This window comes from Magallana gigas, chromosome 2 (assembly GCF_963853765.1).
Source record: "Magallana gigas chromosome 2, xbMagGiga1.1, whole genome shotgun sequence".
Lineage (NCBI taxonomy): Eukaryota > Metazoa > Mollusca > Bivalvia > Ostreida > Ostreidae > Magallana > Magallana gigas.
Window position 1 is genome coordinate 6839368 of NC_088854.1, and position 26765 is coordinate 6866132.

General features: G+C 34.0%; 2 protein-coding genes across 6 annotated transcripts; one reads left to right on the forward strand and one right to left on the reverse strand.

The window, feature by feature from the left end:
- Positions 1–5772: 5772 nt before the first annotated feature.
- Positions 5773–10173, reverse strand: LOC105318006 (large ribosomal subunit protein mL41). Its single transcript, XM_020063109.3, has 3 exons — positions 9913–10173; positions 7534–7634; positions 5773–6247 (listed from the first exon to the last, which is right to left on the reverse strand). The coding sequence occupies exons 1-3, from the start codon at positions 10109–10111 to the stop codon at positions 6083–6085; spliced, it is 465 nt and encodes a 154-aa protein (XP_019918668.1). The 5' UTR covers positions 10112–10173; the 3' UTR covers positions 5773–6082.
- A 328-nt stretch (positions 10174–10501) lies between these two features.
- On the forward strand, positions 10502–26461 carry LOC105318004 (uncharacterized). 5 transcript variants are annotated; one of them, XM_020063105.3, is made up of 22 exons: positions 10502–10709; positions 11169–12519; positions 14926–14955; positions 17077–17202; positions 20281–20412; positions 20773–20898; positions 21012–21140; positions 21270–21398; positions 21507–21635; positions 21750–21878; positions 21976–22107; positions 22200–22328; positions 22453–22581; positions 22692–22823; positions 22920–23051; positions 24056–24178; positions 24293–24418; positions 24518–24646; positions 24783–24911; positions 25066–25224; positions 25476–25589; positions 26366–26461. In XM_020063105.3, the coding sequence occupies exons 2-22, from the start codon at positions 11619–11621 to the stop codon at positions 26389–26391; spliced, it is 3291 nt and encodes a 1096-aa protein (XP_019918664.3). In that variant the 5' UTR covers positions 10502–10709; positions 11169–11618; the 3' UTR covers positions 26392–26461. The 5 variants fall into 5 exon arrangements, with proteins under 5 accessions (XP_019918664.3, XP_065930812.1, XP_019918665.3 ...); XM_066074740.1 differs by lacking the exon at positions 10502–10709 and having other exon boundaries at positions 10852–12519; XM_020063106.3 differs by lacking the exons at positions 10502–10709; positions 11169–12519 and adding an exon at positions 14200–14542.
- Positions 26462–26765: the final 304 nt, after the last annotated feature.

The following is a 26765-nucleotide window of genomic DNA, read 5'->3' on the forward strand; positions in this document are numbered from 1 at the left end:
ACTCAAAATATGATGAAAATAGACAAACCAATATATATATATATATATATATATATATATATATATATATATATATATATATATATATATATATATATATATATATATATATATATTCAGAAAAAAGTCACAGTGGTCGGATAAAATATAGAAATCTTAAAAACACGAAGTCAGAGTAAAACAGAGTAAAACATTTTCATCTTCAGATGTTTTGTAAAACATTTAAGTTATATATATATATAAAGAGAGAGAGAGAGAGAGAGAGAGAGTTTATTTTAAAGCATACATTGAGGGGAAATATGGAACAGTAAATTACTTAAAAATCATAATTTCATTGGATTTAATGGAATAATAAATAATACTGGAACAGAAGCTCAAATCATATTTATTCTTCTGAAGGCAAATATATTTTTTCCTCCCTTTTTATATGAAAACAGACTATATCTTACCTGTAATTAAATTCTTTTGTTCTCAACATGCACCCCGTTCCCACTTAGCCAACACAGATCTTCCTGTATTTTACCTGTATTTTTTTCAAAATGTTGGCTAAGTGGGAAGGCACCGAAGATACTATGGGTTCCTAAAAGAATCCATGAAAGATAAAGTAATAATTTAATTCTGCTTGTAACGCGCTTTCTGATTGGCTAAAAAATTATTTTATATCGTATAAAGAATGTTGCCAACGTCATTGTAAGACTAACGTCGAATACGTATCAATACGCCTGACGTTACGTTTGAATTTTGTACAATTTTACATCATTGTTAAGGTCAAATAACCGTTTTTTCTACAATGAAGAGTAAAAAATTAAATTATAAGTAATGAATTCAATATTTATTAGTTTTATACGATATAAAATGGTTTGAAACAGTTTACGCTTTTTTATAAACCGCTTCGCGGTTTATAAAGCGAAAATTGCCCCAAACCATTTTATATCGTTTAAATCAATGCTAACTCTACAGTGCATAATATGGACAACTTTTAGATTAACTATTTCATTTGAAATTAATTTAAATGTTCTGTACTGCATTTTGTATTATCAATTAAATCGTGTACGTTATTTAGAAATGGTTTTACGTGATTTTTTTTTTGGTAAAAGAGAAGAAATCTAAAATAGAATTGATTTCCCAAAAGTCTACATCAGTTTTCTCGTCATCGGCTTCTTTCTGCCATCAAAACACATAAATGACTTGGAATTATCGGGATAGTTCTTTATTTTTGCTACAGAACCAAAGCGAGTCTCAGTAACGACTTAACATGTGTCGGACGATCAATTTTGTGATTGTCTATAATACAATTTAGAGTATTATTTTCAAAGGATATCAATTAAATCAAATCAAGCGGCCAACTTAGTTTGCTTGAGCATTTGTTATTACTTATAAACATTTATGTACATGTAGTTCAATATAGTATTTCTTTCTAAATGGGAGAATCATTTACAATTGTCTGCCAATAACATTCAATTTGTAATACTCCACAGTATTTTTAAAGCTAGTTGTTGGTGGATATTTCATAGAATGGCTTAATTAATTAACGCACTTCATCTGAATGACGACTACATATATACGCTAGATTGGCCTAGCCGTTTAAAAGTATGTTTCTACCTCCAAACAAATTAATAAATTTATTATATGAATAATGGGTTACATACTTTAGAAGTTAATTCAATTAGATATTAGATTACATCCTTACTAATCTCATTACTGAGATATGATCAGATGTACTTGTAATTAGATCTTTGGTTTGGGTTATGAAAGAATTTGACGGTGACAATGATTTATTTACTTCTAAAAATAAAGCCAAATTAGTTTTTTGTCAGCAAGAAAAAAAATCGTTTATTGGCACCAAGTTTCAAGTTTCTTCATTATTTTTTTAATTTCTAAATGTTTCCTTACGTTGCCATGACAACAGATGAGAATAACAATTTCTTCGAAATAACAATAAGTTAATATTAGCCACAGGATAAACCGCAATCACTTCGTTCGAAAAAAAAAAAGCTCATGAAAACAAAAACATGTATGACTGGTTATTTGAAAATTTTAAATCTAATTTTCATAAATATTCAGCAGAGTGTCTTCCATTGCTCATAGTGTGGTTTTGATGGTGTGGGGTGGGGGAGGGGTCCGATTTCAATCAAAAGTGGAAAGATAATTAAATACATTTTGCTTCCTATCATATTTCATATCTTTTTAAAGGATAGAAAAAATGGTGGTAAAATTAAAAGTAAATAATTCAAACGAAAATTAAAAAAAAAAAAATTGGGGCAAGTTTGGCAAAATTAAACTATTTTATCCTGCGGTAATATGATAGCGATATCATATAATATGATAAACAAAAGAGTTTGAATTATTAATTACAATTTATTACCCCCCTTAGAGTAACAGAAGCGTTTATTTAAAAATTCAATATACGGCATCAGATTAAAAGAGTATAAAAGAAAACAAACTATTCATGTGAGTCACTTTAAAGTATTCCGGGCACCTAGGTATATTATAGAATTGATTATTCAAATAAGAATTTTCAAATGAATCAAGTAATTAGAGAGATATACAGACATACGATCGAACACTGTGTCCTTCGCATGAACATGTAGTTATCGGTCATGTTTACCTGTAACTAATACCAACATTTTACGGCTTCCTTTAACACTATAAACATTTTTTTTTGTTCTAAAATTGACATATATAAAAAAGTGAATTTACAGGGAGTTGCCTAAACCCTCCCCCACGGTTTCCACTTTTTTTAACTTGTCATGATTTTATGGATGAGTCCCCCCCCCCCCTCCCCCATTTCAAAAACGATGCTTGAAATGAACTTTTCAACATTTTTATTTATTAAGTACATAGCAGACTCCCGACGATCTAGGTAATCATAATTAAGAAATTCATTTCGCAAAAAAGCAGGATCAAGAAGCTTTCGCTAGATTGAAAAGGAATTCATCGCGACATTATCGTTGAATTGGCTCAGGATATCACGAAATCAAATTAATCAGTGGTAAAAAGATGAAAAGGGTAATATAATAAATTAAATTTAACGAAAAAAATTAATTTGAGATGAAAATCTTCTTGCAAATGAACTGTGTGGACACCCACTCAGCTTACCTTTACAGATATTTTTACGTACATGTATAGATCTGCGCTCAGAATGTTATCTCGTGTTATGTAATTAGCGTTTTCTAGCGTGACTGGTTTCGTTTCTTTACCAACAGATCCATCATTGACGGGATCATCGTCTCATCTCTGGAGTGATCTCCGACGAATTCTCACGTCGGGCAAGGTTATCCCCAGAAGAATCTATCATCAAAATGAGTCCTCTTTCATCTAGTCATCCATTCTTGTTTTCTTGAGAAATTGTTTTTAGAATGCATATTGTCAATTACTTGTAAAACTAGATTAGTTCATAGTGTAACAAGGAATTACGTAATTCTCGGAATGACAAACGCAGTCGATGTCATAGACGCAATTTATTGTAAATAAAACATTTTATTAATAACTAAATTTTACAGTTTTAGTGCTGAGAAATTTTAGTCAAGGAAAATGTAATAAAATATTAAGTCCAATAAGTTATATAAGTAAGTTATATTATGGTGGTCTATTCCGACATTTCTTTAATACGTTGAATTAGCGATTCGACCCCATCCCCCCAGACCATAACCCATTGATTCTTTACTGCCTAATGAATGTACATATATTTACATTCTTTATTTGCACAAGACATACGTCTTATGGCATAGGTAATTACATATACTTAATAGCAATATTGAAATAATGGTATGGTACATGTACATGTAAAGTACATTGACAATGTATATAAAATAAAATTTTACTAACAGGCGAGAAAAAAAAGAAAACCAGAGAATTTTTCTTAATGATCATGAATATTGAAAGTTAGATGGAGATACTTCCCCAAATTACACAGTTCTTTAAAATTTTGAACACTTATTAATTGTATAAATTTGTATACAGACGGTTTTTTTCCAATAATTTTCTAAATATATTTTACTCGGATTTCTCTATACTGTCGGCATTTCAAAACAAAATGGAATTCATCTTCAATATCTAAACAAAATTTACATAAGCGTCTTTCCTTTGGTACATTAGTGTGTCGTCCACTTTCAATTGCAAGTCTATGAGATGACAATCTAATTCTTGCAATTTGTTTCTTATATGTAGAAGGTATTGATTTTGTTAAATAATATTGTAATGAAAACTGATCAATAATATGCTTGTAAAAATAACATCGAGATGAGGAATTAATCTGCTCTACAAGTTGTTCAGTAAAGTGATCAGTGATTCTTTGCTTAATTAAAGGAAAATAGGTTGCACAATATATATATATTCCTGCTCATACCATATATGCCCTAGACCTATTTAAAAAAGTTTATTTATAATTACACTAACCCAATTTTCAGCAGGTGCCAAAGACGATTCACATTCATTATACAGCATTTTGTAACAGGACTGCAAAATACAATTCTGACTTTGTAACAATTTGAACCAAAATTTGAATATTCTAAACATTCGTATAGTTTTCATAGGTAGCCTCCCAGTTTCAAAATATACCATTGCAGTGTTTGTATTCTTCTTCACACTTAACACGAATTATATATATATATATATATATATATATATATATATATATATATATATATATATATATATATATATATATATATATATATATATATATATATATACACATGTTGTTTACATTCTCCAGATGTTCAAATAAAGCAATACATATAAATTGGTGTATAAATTTGGTTTCAGTCGGTCTTTAGGATTTCTAAAAAGCATTAACAATAATGTTTCTTGTAAAAAAATATACTGAAGCTTTTTCATAATCACATGTACATGTATTTGCATACTTCGTCAACTCTTGGATACGGTTGTTCATTAGGAACATGTAACGAGAGAGAGAGAGAGAGAGAGAGAGAGAGAGAGAGAGAGAGAGAGAGAGAGAGAGAGAATTCGTTTCAAGGCACGAGTTTTAGGTCGACTACACTGGGCCACGAGTGTAGGGCATGACTTGACAACCCTCGGCTTGTGGAGGCGATTCTGTGTGTAGGATTTCAGACTCCATTCATCTTGATTAAGATCTATACTTGTACACGTCAACCCTGAAAAGTACATGTATATATCGATTTGCGTTATTTGGAGGACGCAAACTATATAGGATTACAGTAACCGACACTGACATATTTATCAAACATCTATTTGACTTCCCCTCCCGACCTTTTTGTTTTTCCGATTTCAAAAGTTTGAGCCGTAAAGTACAATGGGAGGTGAATATCCTAAAGAATTTCATCGGATCCAGAAACAGAGCCACGAAGGGTGGATCTACTTTTAAAATGAAAAAAAAAAGTTTAAAAAGAAAATAAAACAAGAAATAAATATGTTTTCAATCTGAATGCTTTACGAACATGGTACAATTGCTAAGTGATCTTACTGGTCTAACAAGGACTCCGACAATTAGCGCTCTGGGCTGCGTTTTACAAAAGAACTTACGACTTACGACCAAATTAATGAATGATGTTTAATCACGAACTAAACAATTTTTTATTCTAATGGCTGTGAAATATGATTATAGCAGTCAAAATAGTTGTAAATAAATGAGTTTATATTTTGTTTTTCCGTTTAAGATCAATCCATGATACGGATAATATTTACGACTTTGTCGTAAGTTCTTTTGTAAAACGCACCCCTGATCACCACGATCCAAGTATCAATGTCCGAGTCTTTTTTGTATTACACAATAATAATTTTAGTCAGAAATCTTAGTTTATAAATTTATTTTTCATACACATATGAACATATAAATTTAATACATATAACGTCGACAAATAAATTTCTACAGTTCCAAAGTTCTATTTTATTCTTTCAAACCAATCACAGACAGTGTGTTGACATGAGGACGGACACTGAAGGACGCGACTCCACGGCTGATGACGTCAGGTAAGCTGATGATGTAACTGATACACCTGATGGTTATCGCCGCACACCTGTCTGATTCTGTTACACGGTGGAGAGTTTCACTCCCCGTCCCCCTGACGACTGACATCTGGCCGCCGTCAATATTTGATGATCAGGATGACGACGGCTTTTTGACGATCTCGTAATCGTCAACTTCGTACTCTCCTTCGTTAAACTTCTTGTCGATGTCCTTAGCATAGCACGTATTGAAGAGATCTTGAGCTGTAAACTCACTTTGGTGAATTGTCGACACGTTGTAAGGGACATATGGCTTCAGCTGTTAAAATCAAATGATAAACCACTTCAAATCAAGCTATCATCGCTACACTGAGACAATCCCTACCACTAGTTTCACAAAGTGACTGTTACTATGACAATATGAGAATCAAGACGCGGTTAATGACTTAGGTAAACAATACATGTGACGGCTGAAAGTCTAAATGACGTCATAGAATAATCTGTATGGCTTTTTAGGACAATAAAAAACGAGAAAAGGTTTTAGGAAAACACCCTTAATACCGCCCCTAACACGATTTTTTTCTTTTGAACTATATATTCTTTATTTGCACAAGACATACATCTTATGGCATAGGTTATTACATATAATTAATAGCAATATTGAAATAATGGTATGGTACATGTACATGTACATGTAAAGTACATTGACAATGTATATAAAATAAAATTTTACTAACAGAAAAAAAACCCAGAATTTTTCTTAATTATCATGAATATTGAAAGCTAGATGGAGATACTTCCCCAAATTACACAGTTCTTTAAAATTTTGAACACTTAATAACTAAAAATTAAACATTTAAAGCTACTTCTCTGAAACTACTAAGCCTATTTTTATCTAAACGAAATTTGGTGTTAAGCATCTGTTTGGAGGGGAAACATTTACTTTAAAATTCACTGTCCCCACCCCTCAGGGCCCATAAACATAAGCACGGTAAAAGTTGATGCAATATCTAAATCTCTTCTATACCGTTGGGAATCTAGCAAACAAAGTACATATGTAAGTCTATGGTTGTGATGAGCTAGGATGCTTATTTCCTAACTGAGTAGTTTATAAGTCATGACCCCAGTAATTCTTACATTAGAGCAGAAAGACTGGATTAATCATAAAGTGAAAGTAAAGTGGTTTTTCTTTGAAAAATTCTCTAATTCCAAATCATACATCATGACCAGTCCAGTAGTAAGTCAAGATTAAAGATGCACAAGAACCCCCATCAACCCCCCCCCCCCCCCCCCCCCTTTTTTTTTTTTTTTTTACATACAAACACAATATTTAGTTCTCATTTGGACAAATGATGTATCCTAAATATTTTAAAATTTCACAAGGCTGTATCATAATTGAGTTACATTTTACCTAATGTTCAAGGGCTTCTTATTTCTTCATCTTCTTTATTTGATATATAAAGTTAGTTGCTTCCATTACAATTTTAATTAATATAAACTTTGTCAAATTTTGTTTCAATTTAAGATTTAAAGATAATAAATGATTTAACATAGAATGTGTTCATCAAATTTCCATTGGTTCATTTTCTGATATTATGTACAAACCTTGCAGTCTTTAAGATCTGGAACAACTAACTCTGGCATCATTTCTTTCACTCGAAAGAAGCGTTTGTATTTCATGTGAACAAATCCAGTGGGTTGAGCATCTGTTAAATGCATTATAAAACACATGATTATATGATTAATACTATATTATACAGTTTTATCACAAATCTATCACCTCTGTTGATTTATCCAGTTTAATACACATAAATCATTATGTAAAATTAAAAATTGAGAAAAAGAAGCATTTAGTGCTGCAATTTTCACTTGTAAATTTTCAACAAAGAAATTCAGATTTCTGAAACACTTTTATTTAACAAGCAAAAGTTTTAATAGATTAATTCTAAGTCCCTGTAATGTCAAGAATTATCATAGGCTTGATAGTACATGTAGGATTTATAAGTGAATTCAAAATATTGTAAATGAAATTATTTTATACATGAAATACAAATTAGATGTGACGTGTACTGGTCTTGCAAAGGACTTCATAAACTGTGTGACAGACTGACCATACCAACAACTCAACAGTTATATGTGACAGACTGATCATACCAACAACTCAACAGTTATACATGTATAAACTGTGTGACAGACTGATCATACCAACAACTCAACAGTTATACATGTATAAACTGTGTGACAGACCGACCATACCAACAACTCAACAGTTATACATGTATAAACTGTGTGACAGACTGATCATACCAACAACTCAACAGTTATACATGTATAAACTGTGTGACAGACCGACCATACCAACAACTCAACAGTTATACATGTATAAACTGTGTGACAGACTGACCATACCAACAACTCAACAGTTATACAAGTATAAACTGTGTGACAGACTGATCATACCAACAACTCAACAGTTATACATGTATAAACTGTGTGACAGACCGACCATACCAACAACTCAACAGTTATACATGTATAAACTGTGTGACAGACCGACCATACCAACAACTCAACAGTTATACATGTATAAACTGTGTGACAGACTGACCATACCAACAACTCAACAGTTATACATGTATAAACTGTGTGACAGACTGATCATACCAACAACTCAACAGTTATATGCGACAGACTGACCATACCAACAACTCAACAGTTATATGTGACAGACTGATCATACCAACAACTCAACAGTTATACATGTATAAACTGTGTGACAGACCGACCATACCAACAACTCAACAGTTATACATGTATAAACTGTGTGACAGACCGACCATACCAACAACTCAACAGTTATACATGTATAAACTGTGTGACAGACTGACCATACCAACAACTCAACAGTTATACATGTATAAACTGTGTGACAGACTGATCATACCAACAACTCAACAGTTATATGCGACAGACTGACCATACCAACAACTCAACAGTTATATGTGACAGACTGATCATACCAACAACTCAACAGTTATACATGTATAAACTGTGTGACAGACTGATCATACCAACAACTCAACAGTTATACATGTATAAACTGTGTGACAGACCGACCATACCAACAACTCAACAGTTATACATGTATAAACTGTGTGACAGACCGACCATACCAACAACTCAACAGTTATACATGTATAGACTGTGTGACAGACTGACCATACCAACAACTCAACAGTTATACATGTATATATATGATTTATACTAACCTGTTTACCCTTTTCTATGTGAATTTTTAAATCAGTTAAGTTGTATCTATGAGTATATATATTTATTTAGTACATGTATCATTTATGACTTAAAAGAAAAAGAATTTTTTTTACATTGATAGTTTTCTTTCTATGGTGTTGATTGAGCTTCAAATGAATTTTTTAAGTTCAGTATTTTTCTCAAAATCCCTCAATTCCTAGTAAACAGTAGTAAAGATTTTTAATTAAAGATGTATATTTTACTGATTCATCAAATAATAAATATGCTTTGAATCATCCGACATCCACCCCTCATTGTCTTAGATCTGAGTACATTTAAGAGGGTAGTAATAGAAAAAGTGTGTCAATGACAAATTCTGTTAATGTTTAGATGTTATGTAAAATATTAAAGTTTAGACACGTAGCCAGCAGAACAATCTGACAAACAATTATAACAATCATTTATAAAACATTATACCCCAGATCTTAGATCTTCAAAAGCAAAAAAAAAAATATGAGAGTTTAATTTGGTACACCAGTGATTAAATAAAATGTTGTTTATATGCTCTAAACAGAAAATTAATGGCAAGAAGGATAACTCATGCATGAATTATTGACGTAAAAATTTTCCACAACTTCTACCAAGCACACGAGAACAAACTGTTAAAAAAAAAAGAATAGCTTCACAATTTGTCTTATGATAATGTAAACATCAGAGCAATGAGCAATAACTTACGATGAATTGCAACTTTCTCGGCCAGTTCTTTGCTTCCCCCGAGTTTCTGTTCGTTCACGTGCTTAGCTGACACTGGAAATCGTTCGTCAAATGGCCGTCTGCTTCTTTTTGCGGGCCATATGGGCGTTTTACGTCTGTAAACATTAGCTGTGGTACTAAAAGCTCTTCTTAAACAATAACTGCACATGTTTTGATTCATCTTGGTGATTCTGTCATTGAATGCGTTATTCGACCTCAAGTAGGAATTACTGCTCGCTGGGTTAAAGATAAAATTTGACGGTCAAAATCGTAAATTCCGTATCTTTCAAGGAACTTCGCGTACTTTTAAAAAAACCATATTCAAAAAGAAAAAAAATGACACTTTGACTTCACTCAATAACTACATTGCCAACTAGATTGGCTCGTCGAATAAGTTTGTGTACCACAGCTTCAAATCGAAGATGTATTTGATTTTTGAAACTTTATCTGTTTAAAGGCGCAGATAGATAATGTAAATATTCCTTTTTTTAAATAATTTTTCAGAATATACTTTTTGTTTTGTCTTTCTTCAGGATATGGGTGGGGTTTTCTCTAGTAGGGCACACAAACAAACAAAAAATGTAACGAAAGAAGAAGCCTTCGCGGGAATAATTGTCTGACACAGAAAGAAGAGATAGTTAGCGGAGGGTAGGTGACCCCTGTGTTTTATCTGCGATAGAACATCATTTGAAGTATCCCAATCTCCCCCGAACAACCCCATATCAGACCAGAACAGATAAACTCAGGCAAGCCTGTACTGCTCCAGCGAGTCTTCAGCTGTAAGTATCCTTCAGTATTTGAAAATTCCATCATGTTCATATCAAGTATACGTTAATACAGCAATATCTGTATCATTCGTTCAAAGAATTCAGCAAGCATCAGTCTGAGATATATTGAAGGGGTTGAATTCAAAATTCTGATATTTATTTAATGAAACACGGAAGAGTCTTCTTTTATCCGCATTTACGAAGATTATTCATGTTTGTATCAAAAACGTTTCTATGAATGAGAAATTAAACATTCTGGCTATGAATGTCTTCGCTTACATATGTACCATTTATAGATGTGTTGTAGCCCAGTTCATCATCTGATACTTTCAGAATTCTTAAATCAGATATTTAGTGCAATTAGTTAAATTATGGCTTATTCTGAGTATTTCTGATCGTTAAGTATCATTGCGACATAACATTTACAGGCCATAAATTAATTAATATCAGTAACAAGTCTATGTATTCTAGGACTGCGCTCGGAGAGAGGCAATACTGACATTAAGTGCTGAGTTGATTGACCAACAACGCGATCTGCAATCTATCACCGCGTCGCCGAACGTGCGAGGTTTCTTTATCATAAATCCAATGTATATCACCAAATATACATTAAACGCTTTCCTATCGAGATTTGGTGAACCTGTAAAAAGAGTGGTGTCCTTCACGTGCTGTTAATTCAATCTTATCTCATTTAATTTGTTTCATTACCAAACCTATCAAATTTGCTGACGCACTTTCTAATCAAAGCAAGGAACAATATTCAGACTTTTCAAATTCTGGTATTCAAGTTGGATTTCCTTCTCTTTATACTATATAAGTAAGAGTTGTACATGAACTAACAAAAGTCGAAAACAAGGACACTTGTAAATAATTGCTATATATTGGTCAATTTGCTTGGTAATTGGTGTAGCTGGTTACGCAATGAACCTCGCCACACGAAAATTGGACATTCGGATAACCTCGTCAATAAGTATGTCATCTAAGACGGAGCAATTATCGAACGGTTCAAATGATTTTGATCGAGGGAATCCATTTTCTTCGCCATCAGTGGGTGATAATTTTTCACAAAGTGTAAATGGTGATGGCTGTAGCAAAGCAGTAAGTAAGAGTACAGCTATAAAAAGTCGGAGGCTCCGGATCCCAAACACATGTTCTCAGCTGGATCTTCTGTTGGGAACAACCGAAGACAAAAACCAACTTCAAGGCAAAAAGATATTACAACGCCCGTCAAGGTTGGCGGATTTGACATACGAAAACAGCCCACCAAAAAGAAATAAGAGTTTTATTTACAAATCATGCAAATTAGAAAAAGGAAAGATTGAGCAAGACTGTAACCTACCACAGATCTCGGAAGAACAAGTCATGCCGTCCCTTCCTATAGAAATGCTTAACAAAAATGAAAAACTTCGGAAGAGTTCTTCCTATGTGTTTCGTCAAGCCCATAGGAGGGATTCGGTGGTTGCTAAAGAGTTTTCAGACTCTGACAGAAGTGAGACTCGGCGGACATCATTTGCAGCACCCCATAAGCGACGCAACAGTCGTTACGACATCCATAGGATATCAACAGACGAGTCCGTTGAATGGAGTTTTGATCACATCCAAGATGTTTTCAAAGACAGCCAGACGATCAGCACCTCGCTGCAGGCCCAGCGTCTGGAGACGGACGGCCGGAATTACGTCTGTGTCAGTCTGGACAGCATCAGGAGAGCTCTGAGCGAGGTCGGCGTCACTTCCGGATCCGCTTGCATCCGAAGCTTTGTCGGACAGAGCTACCTGGTTTTTAACTGCCAGGAGAACCAATTAATGCCACCAGAGAAAGAGGGTGAGTATATGTCATTTATCTTTAGATTATGTAATATAATGTACATATTGGTCCTAATACAACAAGATTTAGTAAAGATAGCATGCATATTAAACCGAAATAGACAACTTCAAAGAACGTCTTGAATCTGTTGATAGTTAATGGATCGGATCTGAGATACGAAGAGTAAATTCAGGAATGACAAGTTAAGATGCATTTGCTTTTTTCTATTTATTCCCATGATCCCTGCTATCTTTGGAAAAAAAAACCCTCTGGGTGACTAATATGGGGATACCGGACCTTGTATTGACTATTGAGAGGACATTGACAACTCCTTATCATTAAATCGCCCCATACTACCTGTCTAAAAACTACCTGTACGGCTTATTACATGTTCCCTGTCACATCAAGTGTGCCCCAATTACCTCCTTATTAAAATATTGACGATATTAAACCCAGTCAGGAAACTTGTAGCTTTTCGGCAAACTCTGATTCATCTGTAAGGCTCTGAATGATAAAAAAAAAAGATAAGACGTGAGTTGACCTCGGATTAAGATCCGGGGACCTAAAAACCCAACATGAAACAATTCATAAATCCCCGTTAATCAGCGCGACAAGATTTCGCTCTAGTAGCTGAATCATCTTCATAATGCTTTCGTTTCGTTTATTTATGCTAATTTAAGTAAACCTTTTGAAAATCTTTTGATACGGGGATAACGTATTGTCGCATTAGTACTTGTAAATATTTAACCTGAACAGTGTAGTGACTAAGGAGTTTTTGAAAGATTCATAACAAAATGTTTCATTAATTCGGGTGATGAAATCGTTATTCAAATCGCGCACTCTGAGACATTCCAGTGTGAAGTTGATGTCCTTATTCGATCGCTTGTGTGCTCAATCTTATTCTGCTCTTTTGTTAGGTTCGATAACTAAAAGCTGGAGTCATGTTGTCTTCAGCCGTGACGGTGTCCAGCATGACCAAAAAATATTTGTAATAAAGTTTTACATATACATTGGCATCGCAGTTTTGAAATATCTGTAATATTTTTAGTGCCAAATTGCAGTGCAGTATGATTGGATGAATATTTTTGATAAACAATAAAAAAGTTCTTATAACTTGCAATCAAGCTTTGAAAATATCATTTCATTATCACCAATTTTAAATTTCAAGTTTTCAAATTGATATGGTAAAAATATGTATTTTTACTAATTCACAATCGAGTGAAATAGTCATAGATTTGCTGACAATTAAAAGTTGTTAATTAGTAAAAGACCTTTATGTTTACATAATTGTAAACGTTTTTAAACTTTCGATAAATTATTTCCTATGTGATGTTTAAAAAAAATACCAACACACAAAATAGATGAAATAATAAAAGATTTAAAGTTCCTTAGAGAATTATTACAAATCAAAAGTATAGAATGTAAAAAAAAATAAAGTAAGAAGAAAAATCTTACAATGAAGAATTTTAAGAATGAATTTGTGTAAGTTCGTAGAAAGTAGAAAATGTGGAATTCCATAAAGTGACTAAGCTTTCTTTGCTTATGATGTTGCTAAAGTAATAACGTAATAAACGGAGGATGAGAGAGAGAGAGAGAGAGAGAGAGAGAGAGAGAGAGAGAGAGAGAGAGAGAGAGAGAGAGAGAGAGAGAGAGAGGTGGGTGGTATTTGGTCCAGTTCATACACTTGATATGACTAAGCGCAGTAAGCCAAAATCCCAACACGACAGACCAGTGCAATGGGACCATATTCCTGGGATGAAAAGCGAGATATTTAAATTGAGATAGAGAAAAGTAGGAAAACACTGATTAAGTGATTTTATTTGATTTTGTGTTTCTGGAATTTAAAGAAGGTTTAGGCTGGAAATAGTTTATCTAAAGGGGAAACGAACTCAGAATTCATTTATGTAACAGACTTATCAAATAAATGAAGCGACAGTTAAGTGTTAATTATCAGAGTGGGCCAGATTTAGAAAAAGGACTCCTTTACTTAGCAACAAGGACAACTTCCGATGCGTCCGGCCTGTAACCGCAGCTATTCAAGGTAAGACCCCACAATCCAAAAATAAACCCCCACTAATCCGAACTGTCACTATGGTCCTCATTGATCTCACTTTGGGCGTATCTGTATAAAACGCGACTCTGAGATTCAAAATAAACATTTACCAGAATCTATGGTATAAGACGCATTGCACAGGAACCCTAGAAGCATTTCGTGTACACCTTCGTCAATCGAATATAATCCATCACATCTAGAAAGAGGTAGTCGTTGGAGATCGGTTCATTAATTAATAATGGGAAGAAATGCACACACACAGAGTTAATTAGCGGGGGTGGTTCCGGTGAAATCGCGTCAATATTTGAACATTTTGTTAAATGAGGTGTTTAAAGGCACGGCCAAATAACCATGTATCATTCTCTTTGTAGGCAAGGATTCGGACACCATGCCCCCACTGGGTAAGTTCCACTTTTAACGTATATCTGACAATATAGGAAGAGTATTTTATTTGGAGTTGTTTAATTTCTAACGCTGAATGGAGAGATGTTAAGTGGTCAGTCGTGGACGATGTCCTACGGTAGGTGGGGGTGAAGTGTGTATATTTTGCTGTTTTCAATATTTCGCAAAGAATAGAAATTCGAAGGTCTCGCTTGTAAAACGCGATAACAGGGCAATGCAACTTTAAAGTTTTTTACTGTATCTGGGGTAATGAAATGTTATGTGATGCTGCATGCGATTTAAAACATACTAAGCCATCAGGTACATGTACTGCATTTACAAAAGTTTACATGTAAAATATATGAAGCTTAATCATATGAAAAGAAATTGGAATGGATTTGGACAGTTTGGACAAAGAAGTTTCTTTTGTTACTTAAAAACTGCGTGCGAAATAAAAATAAAAAAGTATGATAGTTAAAAATTTAAATTAAAAAAAATTGAATTAAAATACTTCAGAGTGAGCTGGAGGAGTATAAATGTACAAACAAGCTTAATTTTTCTTCTCAGGCATTATATATCCCCTAGAATTTAAACTATAAGTCAACAGTTCAATAAAAGTTAAGAGTTCAGATTAATTTACTTTTAAATCCGATTATCAAGTTAAATAATTTTATGATTCTCCAATAGATGATCGGACCACATCCAATGGCATGTTCCCCCTGTAAACTCCGTTGACCATGTTGATACACTCTTTAACTTAATCATGGAACATGTTATTCAAACCGAAATAAAAAAAGCAAACCAAAAAAAAACCAAACAAACAAACAAACCCCAAAAACTCAATATAATAAGATTGCGATAATTCAATACATATCCTTTTCTATACATGATTTTAAAATTAGAACTAAACAAAAATAATGCAGCATATTTTGCAAATAAATTTATACCAAGATTTTCCTTTCAATTGATACTACATTAAAAATCTAATTTTCGTATATGCCTCATTAGTTATGCGGCACATTATTTTATCATAAGACCCCAAAACAAACTAGCTATTTTTGGGGTATTTATGAAAATAATGATTATAACAGTTCAATAAAAGTCAATGGGTAATTAACTAATACTAGTAACTAAATTATGTAAATCAAATTTCTTAATATAAATCAATTTTATTTATCTATCTCATCATAAACTGTCCATCGTGCGTATACTAGTATACAAGGCTAACCATCTACATGTGCAATCCAACACACCGGAAACGATTACCAGTTCTTCAGTTGTACAATGTCTTATATCTATTTGATGTACCGGTAAATATATGCGTTGCACATTGGTAATGCTTCACCTTGCAGAATCTACCATGATCCGGAATTGCCCTTCAGTAGTAAAAGCATTAAAATTCTATTAATTAGGCTTTGTGTCTCGTTCAAGTGCATAAAAATGAATGAAAGTGACGTCTCGTGTTAGACAATGTATCATAAGAACAAAAAAAAGTCTCCGTGATATGGGTCTCCGGTCCGTGGCTTGTAGCGTTCGGGACTCAGTCACTGTGAAGACCTTCTCTTGTTCAGGGGAGTGTTAAGCTGCACAGTCTATTAGGTTGACGCCAGCTCGTCAGTTAGAACCATGCCTGGCACCATGGGTTGTTGGAAAGGGATTCTTAAAGGTTTATTGTGTAAAAGTACCGCGGTACACCCGATAAAATCCACTAAGAAACCAGTTTGTCAGTTCTGTTCTGGAAATGTTAACTTGGCATTTAGTAAGTAAATGTTTCCTAGAATTCAGAAGAATTCTAGAATTTTTTATTTAATAAAATTTTGTTTATTTGTTTATTTGTTTATTCATTATTTTGCTTCTGTTTATGCTGTTTTAGTATTATGTTATTTTGCTATTTTATTGTTATCTAAGAGTTGGATTAAAGATTTTCTCAAAGGAAATATCGAATTTTACATTGCATCATTTCTATATTTCAATAATGTTTCAATTTCATAAACATCTGTGCAACAAACTGCATATGAATAAAGGATTGGGGGAATTGAGAGAAAAAAATTAATTTACGAATCGCAAAATTTGTTTTTCTATTGAGAAGTTCAGCCTGTCTTACATTTTTCTCTATAAAATCAACTTAATTTTGATTTCAGTCAGTGAAACTCAGAAATGCAAGCAGCCTGCCATAGAGGAACTGATAAAACTCATGAAAGAGAGACCCCAGGATGTGAAAGCCCAACTTACGGGGTGTCGGTGTATGGGCCAGTTCGCTTATGACGGTACGATATATTAAACTTTCCGGTGGTAGGGGATTGCTTATGGTTTTTAATGGTGGGTTTGTTTTTATTGTCTTTTTCTACAGATTTGGAACATAATATGACAGTTGCATGCTTTCCCAACATAATCCTTAAAAAACAACATAAATTTATTTTACATCTCATTTGACGTCGTTGTTAAATCGTTTCTCAACATCCGAATCGATGATAGTATAAATTGGGTAGTCACTTTTCGTTGAAAAAGGTTTAGACCTTGTTTCTAAAATTTCATGATTTCTCATTCTCCCATTCAAATGTCTAAAGTTAAGGTGGGGTTTTTTTTGCTAGATTTCTTTCCAACGACCGTACGAATAATCGAGAATTTTGTTCAATCTGAATTACAGTCAATACTGATGTACACATGTACATGTATATGGAATAGACTTCTGTAAAGCACCACCGCGCACAACAGTCACTACAAAGTCTTAAAGCTAATCCCTAAAACTTATTCCTTAAAACTTATGAACCCTAAAACTAATTTCCTAAAATTAATTCCCTAAAACTAATTCCCTAAATCAAAAAAGAGTTTCCCTAACTGAAGAGCAAGTCACTATCGTGAATTTAAATGAAAAGTTAAAGAATAAACAAAAACACCATCAATATTTGCAAATGAATCTGTAATTTTTACTCGTTGTTTAGAATGCTATACATAATCAAACTAATCGTGAAGTCGGAATACGGCGGCCACCCTTCACCACGTCCTATTCACCACGACTCAGATTCGGGAGGCCACCACCGGCCATATCCCACTCGTTTGTATGTCTGTTGAATTCATCGTTGAGATCGTTCAATAAATGCTGAATAAATGTAAAGTTGCATATTGCGCTTGGTTTTACCTTACTGGTCATTGCGCGCCTCACCTAAAGTATGCGTGTACCTCGTACCCTCTATGTGTACGCCAACATCCCCTCAACCCGTTCATTCTGCACACGACGGATGCAGTTCCGGACAAATTACCCAGCGCCGTTTAAATCTAAGCATTCGCACTATCATCCTTGTGATGCTTCATTCTGAATTTTGCAGCAATTCTGTCCCATCCCCAGAGTTAAGGGAATTGGACTCTCTTACAGATATCGTTATTTTTTGGTTAAAGACAATTCTTCGAGTCTAAATTCTAAAAATTAGATAGCTCCTTATCAATTAAACCGGCTACATTAAAAACATTGAAATAATATTGTAAATTTTGATTGGAATTAACATTAAAAATGTGATAGCTATATTAATGTTCGTTTGTAAGTCTTTAAAATGACCATGCATCATTAAGCAAATATATCTTTTGCATTTTAACACGTTCCAGAGGCGGATCCAGCAATTTGGAAAAGGGGGGGTTCCATTTGTTGAAAATCAATATGTGCAAAATTCATCATTTGTCAATAAACAAGGACATTTTGAACGTTTTCAGTGCGTATACAACTGTATTTGATAAAAAATAACTCAGACTAATTGCGACAAACTATTATAGAAATGGATATTTTGGGTATTTTTTTTATGTCGTTGATGTTTTTAAATTCTGAACTATTTATCAATTTTGATTTCTATAGATTGCCTTCTTCAATAAAGGTCTAAATGATAGGATATGACAAAAAATGGGGATAATTTATCTTCTGAAAAGATGGTACGTGTGTAATTCAACGGTAAAAGCAATTGTCGTCCCAGGGAACTTCATGTGACCTCTGTAATGAGCCTCATCATCCGGCACTAGTACAGATGCGATCATATTTAGAAAAGTTTTTAAAAGTTGTGCATTTTCATAATGTTAACCCCTTACACGGTATTTTTGTAACAGAATTTCCAATTCATGGAAACAAAACAATACGAAATTCTTTAAATAAGCAATTTTAAAAGCATTTATTTGAGATAATTACAGAATTTCTATTATAAATGGGAAAAATTGCCTTTAAATAGGCATTAAACGTTTTCAAAAAATTTCATATGTCCCAGAGAAAGGGGGGGTTCCGACCCCCGGAACCCCCCCTCTGGATCCGCCAATGCGTTCATCAGAGTACATGATTCTTCAAGTGGCTTGTTTACGACAGTCGACAACATCGTTTGATTCTCAAGATGAAACCCTTATTTGGCTCGATTTATCTAAGCCCTAATCACGCCTCCGTGAGAAATTTAATTGAATTCTGCAAAAACTTCATGTTTTTGTTTTACATCTCAGAAAATTGGCCGACTTGCTGACGTCACAGACGTGACAAGAAACAAACACCGTTTTTATTGAGAAAAGAAATTAAGAATGATTCGTGTAAAAAAAATGTAATCACAAGTATTTAAGCCTTATCTATTTTGAGTACGTTGGGCAATTTGTGAACATACTTAATGCTTGAGGAATTCCAAACGTAAATAAATCACCCTCCAAGTAAATCTACATGTGTCATGATGTGTCCTTGACCGCGTGAAGAAATGTCGAATGGTTCAGCTAAAAACTGAGATGATCAAAAGAACTGAAGTTCAACATGATAAACTTTGTGATGAATTTGAAGACTTGGTTTTTCTTCTTCTCGGTTCCGATGATGTGAATTTATAATTGAATTTCTCTTTCGTATAAATTTGCATTTTATTTAGAATTCATGGACATAATTATATACATTAAAACACGTGGTTTATACATAATTTTTTGCGCAATACAACACTTCCAATATATTTTCATTGAATTTTACATTAAAAATGAAAAACACAAAGGTAATATGCATGCAGAAGAAACACTTTAAAAGTGGTAATAATGCATTTGAGATGTGCTTATGTCCTGACATATTTCAATGTAAATAAAAATGCATTATGATTATGCGTATTTCATTGTTATAATATTACAATAATATTTATTATATTTAAAATATTTAAGAAGGACATTGAAACTTTGATACAGATCTTGTATTTAGATTATAACGTCATACTTCCATATGCATACATTTATGATTCAATCTTTTGAACTCTATACCTCTTATCAAAAATAATTTTGATTCGATTTTACATAATCAAAGACGATGTCTAGTCTGCCACTTTCAAAAGCACTGCCATAAATAATTCCTTTTATTTCAGACTCATTGTCCGTACTTCTGGCTAAAAACGAGGGGATATCCTGTCTGATGACCGCCATGGTCAAATTCACAGGTCAAGACGAGATAGTGACGTCAGCCATCTCTTCTCTAGCGCGCATGTGCGCAGCTTCTGGTAATAAAAACTACTGAATTACAATATAAAGCGCAAAGTAAAGTTTTATAGAATATAAATCAGATTATAAGTATCACAATGACATCTAGTAAAAAAGATTACGTTTATCAATGCTTTCCAACTAACTGCCCTGATAAGGTTGCTAGCTCTCTGGAAGACCTGAAACTGAACCGCTCTAGTTAGCACCTATAACATTGTCAGGCTGTATTAAATTTTGTTTCCCCATTCCGTCTGCCTCCCTCTCTCTTCTGTGCTTCATCATTGTCAAATATATAATTAGTGGTGACATCCATGTACCAAGATAAAGTACCTGCAGCCTTATTTGGTCTTTAAGTAACCTTACAATGCATTTCCTTATAGACGCTAGCTGCGTTCACGTACAGAAGAATGATGGGATCAGTGAACTCTTACGATTGATGACCTCCAACCGCGACCTTCAGGTCATAGAGGGCACCGTGGACATTCTTGGAAGCATGTCGGCAGTTGGTAAGAGAAATTTAATAGTTGGCATCATTTTTGTTTTTGCTAATAATCATAAAATAATTTATAAATGACGTACTTTATCATGATTCTATGAGCACTTGATACAATTTTTGCAGAGGAATTACTAGAAAAGTTGGTGGAAGAAGATGTTCCCCAAAAGGTTGTGACTTTGATATCGCAACACGAGAATAACCCAAGAATCGTTAGCAACTGTTGCTTCATCCTTAGCAACCTAGTGATTGAGTGTAAGAAATTAAATTTTGCATCATTCTTGCCCCCGGCATGTAAAAATATTACGTGGACGTTTTTTGAAAAGATATGATATAAAGCATGTCAATATATGACTTTGTAATGTGTCTATATTCCGTTTTAAGACCAAACAGCGAAAAACGTGATGTATATTGGAGGAGTGCACGTAATCATCAACGTCATGAAAAAGTTTCAAAATGAAGATCTTGTTCATGAGAACGCTTGTAGGGCACTTGGTAGTTTTGCAGCCCATGGTAAGCAACCTCTATAAAATAAATGCACGCAAGTAATATGAATGCAAGAGATAAACGCCACATTGGTACATATATTCTATACTAATGAAAATTGTGATTTTATTACAGAGGACCTGTGTTCAGACGTTTCCAATGCTGGAGCCCTGAATGTGGTGATGCACACTCTGAAGACATTTTCTGACTCTACGGCGGTGCTGGAGTGTGCTCTTTGGGCTCTAGCCTGCCTATCAAAGTGTAGTTAGTATCAATTCAGTTCAACGCATCATAGTATCTGATATACCGGTGTAAATATACATCGGGTCTTGTACATTGAACAGAAATTTCACAAGTGCGTGTTTTTTTTACTTACAGTGGATGCAGTTCAGTTCTTGTGCAAGGATGGGGAGATATCTACAGTGCTAAGCACTCTTCAAAAATACCCGTATGACGAAACGTTACAGGAATATGGCTGCTGGACGCTATGTAACCTTGCTTCCTTTGGTAATTTACAAATTTTGGAATGGGAATGAATTTAATTTCTAAATCTGTGAATAAAGGAGGTGGGATCTGTTTTAGAGAGTATTCACTATTTTTACAGCCTTTGGTGCCCAGGAGTTGGCAGTACCTGAAATTGTATCTACAGTTTGTCATTGTCTGGAGCAATTTCCAGAAAATCTCCAACTCCAACAGGAAATCTTTGCATTCTTGGTGCCAGTGCTGGCCATATCAGGTGCGTGTTTGATACACACATAGACACACATACAAGTCACTGGGTTTAGAACTACTCTAGAAGATTACGCTGTTGGTTATATATTGTTTCAGAGAAGGCCCAGAAACAGTTTATACAAGATGGTAAAGTGAAGATCGTTTTGGAGAGGATGACCACGTACTTAGACTGCCCAGTGGTACAGGAACACGGCTCTCTGATCATTGGGACGCTAGCAGTCAGCAGTAAGTAGCTCCACGCAAGAGGGGATGTATAAAATTGTATGCGGGTGAACTGAAGTTGGGTTTCTCTTTTTTATGAATAAAATGATTCTGCGTCTTACATATTATCATGATGTCTTTTTATCAGAATCACACCGATCAGTATTGGAGAGACTGAACGCATCTCAAACCATAGTAACAGCACTTCTTCATCACGAGAAATCAGACAGAATCCACGAAAATGGACAAATCGCCCTCACAAACCTCTCAGCAGAAGGTAAGATTTCCTTATTCATAGAAAGATAGAATTGTCTCTCCTTCATTGTGTATATGTGGATGGTGTTTAATTGGTTTTCCAATTATGATTTGCTGGCGTCTTGTTTGCAGTTTACGGGAACAAGTACACGGTGGTGAAGAATGGTGGTGTACAGGCTGCCATTACCAGCCTGACGAAGATGTCACATAACCCGGATGTAGTGGATCTAGCCCTGAAACTGTTAGGAAACCTGATAGAACTCGGTATAGTCCAAAACCTGATTTGTTGAATATCAGTTAGAAGAGACTGCTATTTTGGATTAAGGCTGTAGATGAATAAATGTTTTGTGAATTTTGTAGACGCGGTGTGCCACAGTTTTTTGGAGGATCAAGGCCTAGACGTTCTGGAAACATTGCTAAAGAGCTGCACAGATTGTCGGGACACAGAAATACTGGTCAAGAACATCCTGATACATCTAGCCTCAACAAAGGGTAGGCCACCTAGTCTAATACATGTATATAACAGCCACCTAGTCTAATACATGTATATAACAGCCACGTAGTCTAATACATGTATATAACAGCCACCTAGTCTAATACATGTATATAAAAACCACGTAGTCTAATACATGTATATAACAGCCACCTAGTCTAATACATATATATAACAGCGACCTAGTCTAATACATGTATATAACAGCCACCTAGTCTAATACATGTATATAACAACCACCTAGTCTAATACATGTATATAACAGCCACCTAGTCTAATACATGTATATAAAAACCACCTAGTCTAATACATATATATAACAGCGACCTAGTCTAATACATGTATATAACAGCCACCTAGTCTAATACATGTATATAACAGCCACCTAGTCTAATACATGTATATAACAGCCACCTAGTCTAATACATGTATATAACAGCCACCTAGTCTAATACATGTATATAACAACCACCTAGTCTAATACATGTATATAACAGCCACCTAGTCTAATACATATATATAACAGCCACCTAGTCTAATACATATGTATAACAGCCACCTAGTCTAATACATGTATATAACAGTCACCTAGTCTAATACATGTATATAACAGTCACCTAGTCTAATACATGTATATAACAGCCACCTAGTCTAATACATGAATATAACAGCCACCTAGTCTAATACATGTATATAACAACCACCTAGTCTAATACATGTATATAACAGCCACCTAGTCTAATACATGTATATAACAGCCACCTAGTCTAATACATGAATATAACAGCCACCTAGTCTAATACATGTATATAACAACCACCTAGTCTAATACATGTATATAACAGCCACCTAGTCTAATACATGTATATAACAGCCACCTAGTCTAATACATATGTATAACAGCCACCTAGTCTAATATATAACAGTAATTTGGTTATGATTAAGTAAAAAGTAGGAATGTTCCAATTATACAAAATAAGTGATGAGTTGTTTATGTTGACAGGTATCACAACTTCGGAGTTGGATGCCATAGAACGCGTGATATGTACTGTACCGGATGTCTTACAAAATAACAATGGAGAAGACGTTTATCTGGTCCAGTTCTATGAAAAAGTTGTCTCAACAGGTATGTTTGCAAAAATGAATTGCCAGGGTTTTTTTTCTTTTGGTGAGAAATATCTTTATTTATTTAAACCTTTGATGCTATTTCGTTTTTACAATGTTCTCACCTTGGTTGCAGTGAACGGTTGTAAGATGTTTGTTGATTGTGGGTCTTTTGACAAAATGGTGGATTTGTTAACCATCAACTCTACCACTTATGACGTACAGTTCCACGGCTGTAAAGTGATGGCGGCCTTAGCAATGAGTGAGTCAACACTTGTCTTTTTTTTTCTTGATATTTTTTTCTCTTTCCCAAAAACCCATTTGACTGACTTTTACGGAACTTGTTTTATTCTATTTTTAGACGGGTTCCATAAAAAGCGTTCCTCAGAGGTTCTGTCCCTAATTCACAACGCCATGAGGAATTTCCCGGGGAAACTAGACCTACAAATTGTTTGTTCTGGCGCCCTGTGTTACCTTACGGAGGAACAAGGTACAAAATGGACACACACATCAATTATATCCTGTTCTTATGTTCTTTCCAAATACTTAACAAAATGATAAAGTTGGCGTTATTGTGGTTATACTTTACGCTATCTGCATTACCTCCCTCTCCCTTAATCTTTCAGATTCCACGAGCATGGTTTTTCTGCACCAGCATGGTATGAGCACGCTGATGACGACCCTCCGGCGATTCCAAGACGAGCACAGACTCGTTGTGGTGGCCTTTATGGCCCTTGAAAACCTACTTAAATCAGGTAAAATTATAATTCATTGTAGAATGTAATAACAATTAATGTTTATTGATATATATTTATTGCATTATTAGGCTAAATACGTTTAAAATTTTAAAAATAACGCAGGGGTGATCTTTTATATTCTGTTAATTTCTATGTTTGTTTTGATTTGCAGTTGCAGCCAATGAAGACAATGACAAATTGATAAAGAGTTATGACGTGAAACTGATAGAGGGCTATGACGTTTTATCTGTGATTGACATCATGAGCAGGTTCCCGGATGTTGTAGACATCCAGGTGTTTGGCTGTAAACTCCTCACCTTGGCCACAGATGGTACTTCAATATATCTTACTTCTTGGACAAAATAACAATTGTTAGTCAAAAATAACACTAGATGGACAAGATAATTCTTTGATGTTATTATTAAACACAGGCAATGGTATCTTGTTTATCATTGATATGCATGTACATAAGTTCTTCACTGTATACGCCTATACTTAATTTTTTTAATTTCTCTGATGTTAATTAATGACACATCATCTATTTAAGAATGATCACAGTGTCGTTTTATTTGATTGTTTCAGACGACATGAAGAAGGAGCTGGACACCACGCCTCTGTTGGACATCCTGGACCGCCGGAAGTCTATGCAGGACGCCGTGGTGTGGGCCAGGCGGGCCTTACAGCGCATCAGGCCAGGTGGGTACCAGCGCAGTACTCAATGATCTATTGAATTGTCACGTGATGCCTCAAAAACTATTTAAAGTAGATCCAGTGTTCTGTGACGTCACACTTTTTTGTAAAACTTTGAATTCTTTAAAAATTGTGCCAGATAATTTTATTCATTTTATGTGAATATAATCACATGGATGTAATTAGAATTATTGGTAGGTTAAAGATATTTTCACACTTAATTTTATACTAAATTTCCAAATTTTTATATATTTTATCTATGCAAAGGGGAAATAACTCTTTTTCTGACTTTTCTCTCAGTTGTATGTCTAAATGCTATAGTTTTTCTTATTCCAACGATTGATTTTAAAATATTTTTGTAATTTTAGTTTTCTGATAAAGTTGACATTAAAATTAAACAAGAAAAACAAATTTCTGCCGACAAGATTTTACTTTTAACAGAAAAAAATACATTTTTCTAATGCTAAAATATGCTTTAGTTTATGTTTATCTGGCATCTCAAAAAGTGTGATGACATGCATATTTTTTCTAACAATTGATGACATTTAAGTCTATTAAGTCGAAATCAATTCTGTTTTTCAACTTTCCTCAGAGAATTTTACGAGTATGGAGCTACCTTAATGATTCGGTTTCGTATATAATTTCATTATCTACTTTAAAAGTATTTTTATCGTTAGATTCATTAAAAGAGAAAAAAAAAACGTGTGTGAAATGTTTTTGAAAATTGATAGTTCTTAGAAGACGCAAGGTTTAATAGTACAAGTGCTTTGTTTCTTTTTCAGACCTGTTAGAAGCGGAAGAGCGATGAATGTCTGTCGTACTATCCTATTTATGTTTATTGTTTATATGTGTTGCTTAGTAAACATTGCATACGTACACCAGTGTTTGTTCTTTACTCTCGGAATGCGTCATTTGTCTATAGGTTTCTGTCGCCAGTAGATTAATAGTGTTATCAGAGATTTATAAAGTAATGTGTTCATGTTTATAAACAAAACTAAACCTGTACTTCCTACATGTTGTCCCATTTGTAGTTTCTTAAAACGTCAAGGCTGTTGGCTCAAAAATTTCGAAAAGAGTCGGAAAATTTTACGTGAGTTAGTATCTAAAATAAAGAGAAATCATCAATATCTTGCGTAAAAGATGTAAAAAATTTTTACATTTTACATGTAGCAAAACTTTTGA

Bases quoted from the DNA above. Each gene is read 5' to 3' on its own strand.
- LOC105318004 (XM_020063105.3), top strand. From the start codon at position 11,619: ATGAACCTCGCCACACGAAAATTGGACATTCGGATAACCTCGTCAATA. The intron at 14,956-17,076 runs GTAAGTTCCACT...TTTTGATTTCAG, and splicing joins GGACACCATGCCCCCACTGG to TCAGTGAAACTCAGAAATGC. The intron at 17,203-20,280 runs GTACGATATATT...CTTTTATTTCAG, and splicing joins GGGCCAGTTCGCTTATGACG to ACTCATTGTCCGTACTTCTG.
- LOC105318006 (XM_020063109.3), bottom strand. From the start codon at position 10,111: ATGAATCAAAACATGTGCAGTTATTGTTTAAGAAGAGCTTTTAGTACC. The intron at 7,635-9,912 runs GTAAGTTATTGC...TGCATTTAACAG, and splicing joins CGAGAAAGTTGCAATTCATC to ATGCTCAACCCACTGGATTT. The intron at 6,248-7,533 runs GTTTGTACATAA...TGATTTTAACAG, and splicing joins CAGATCTTAAAGACTGCAAG to CTGAAGCCATATGTCCCTTA.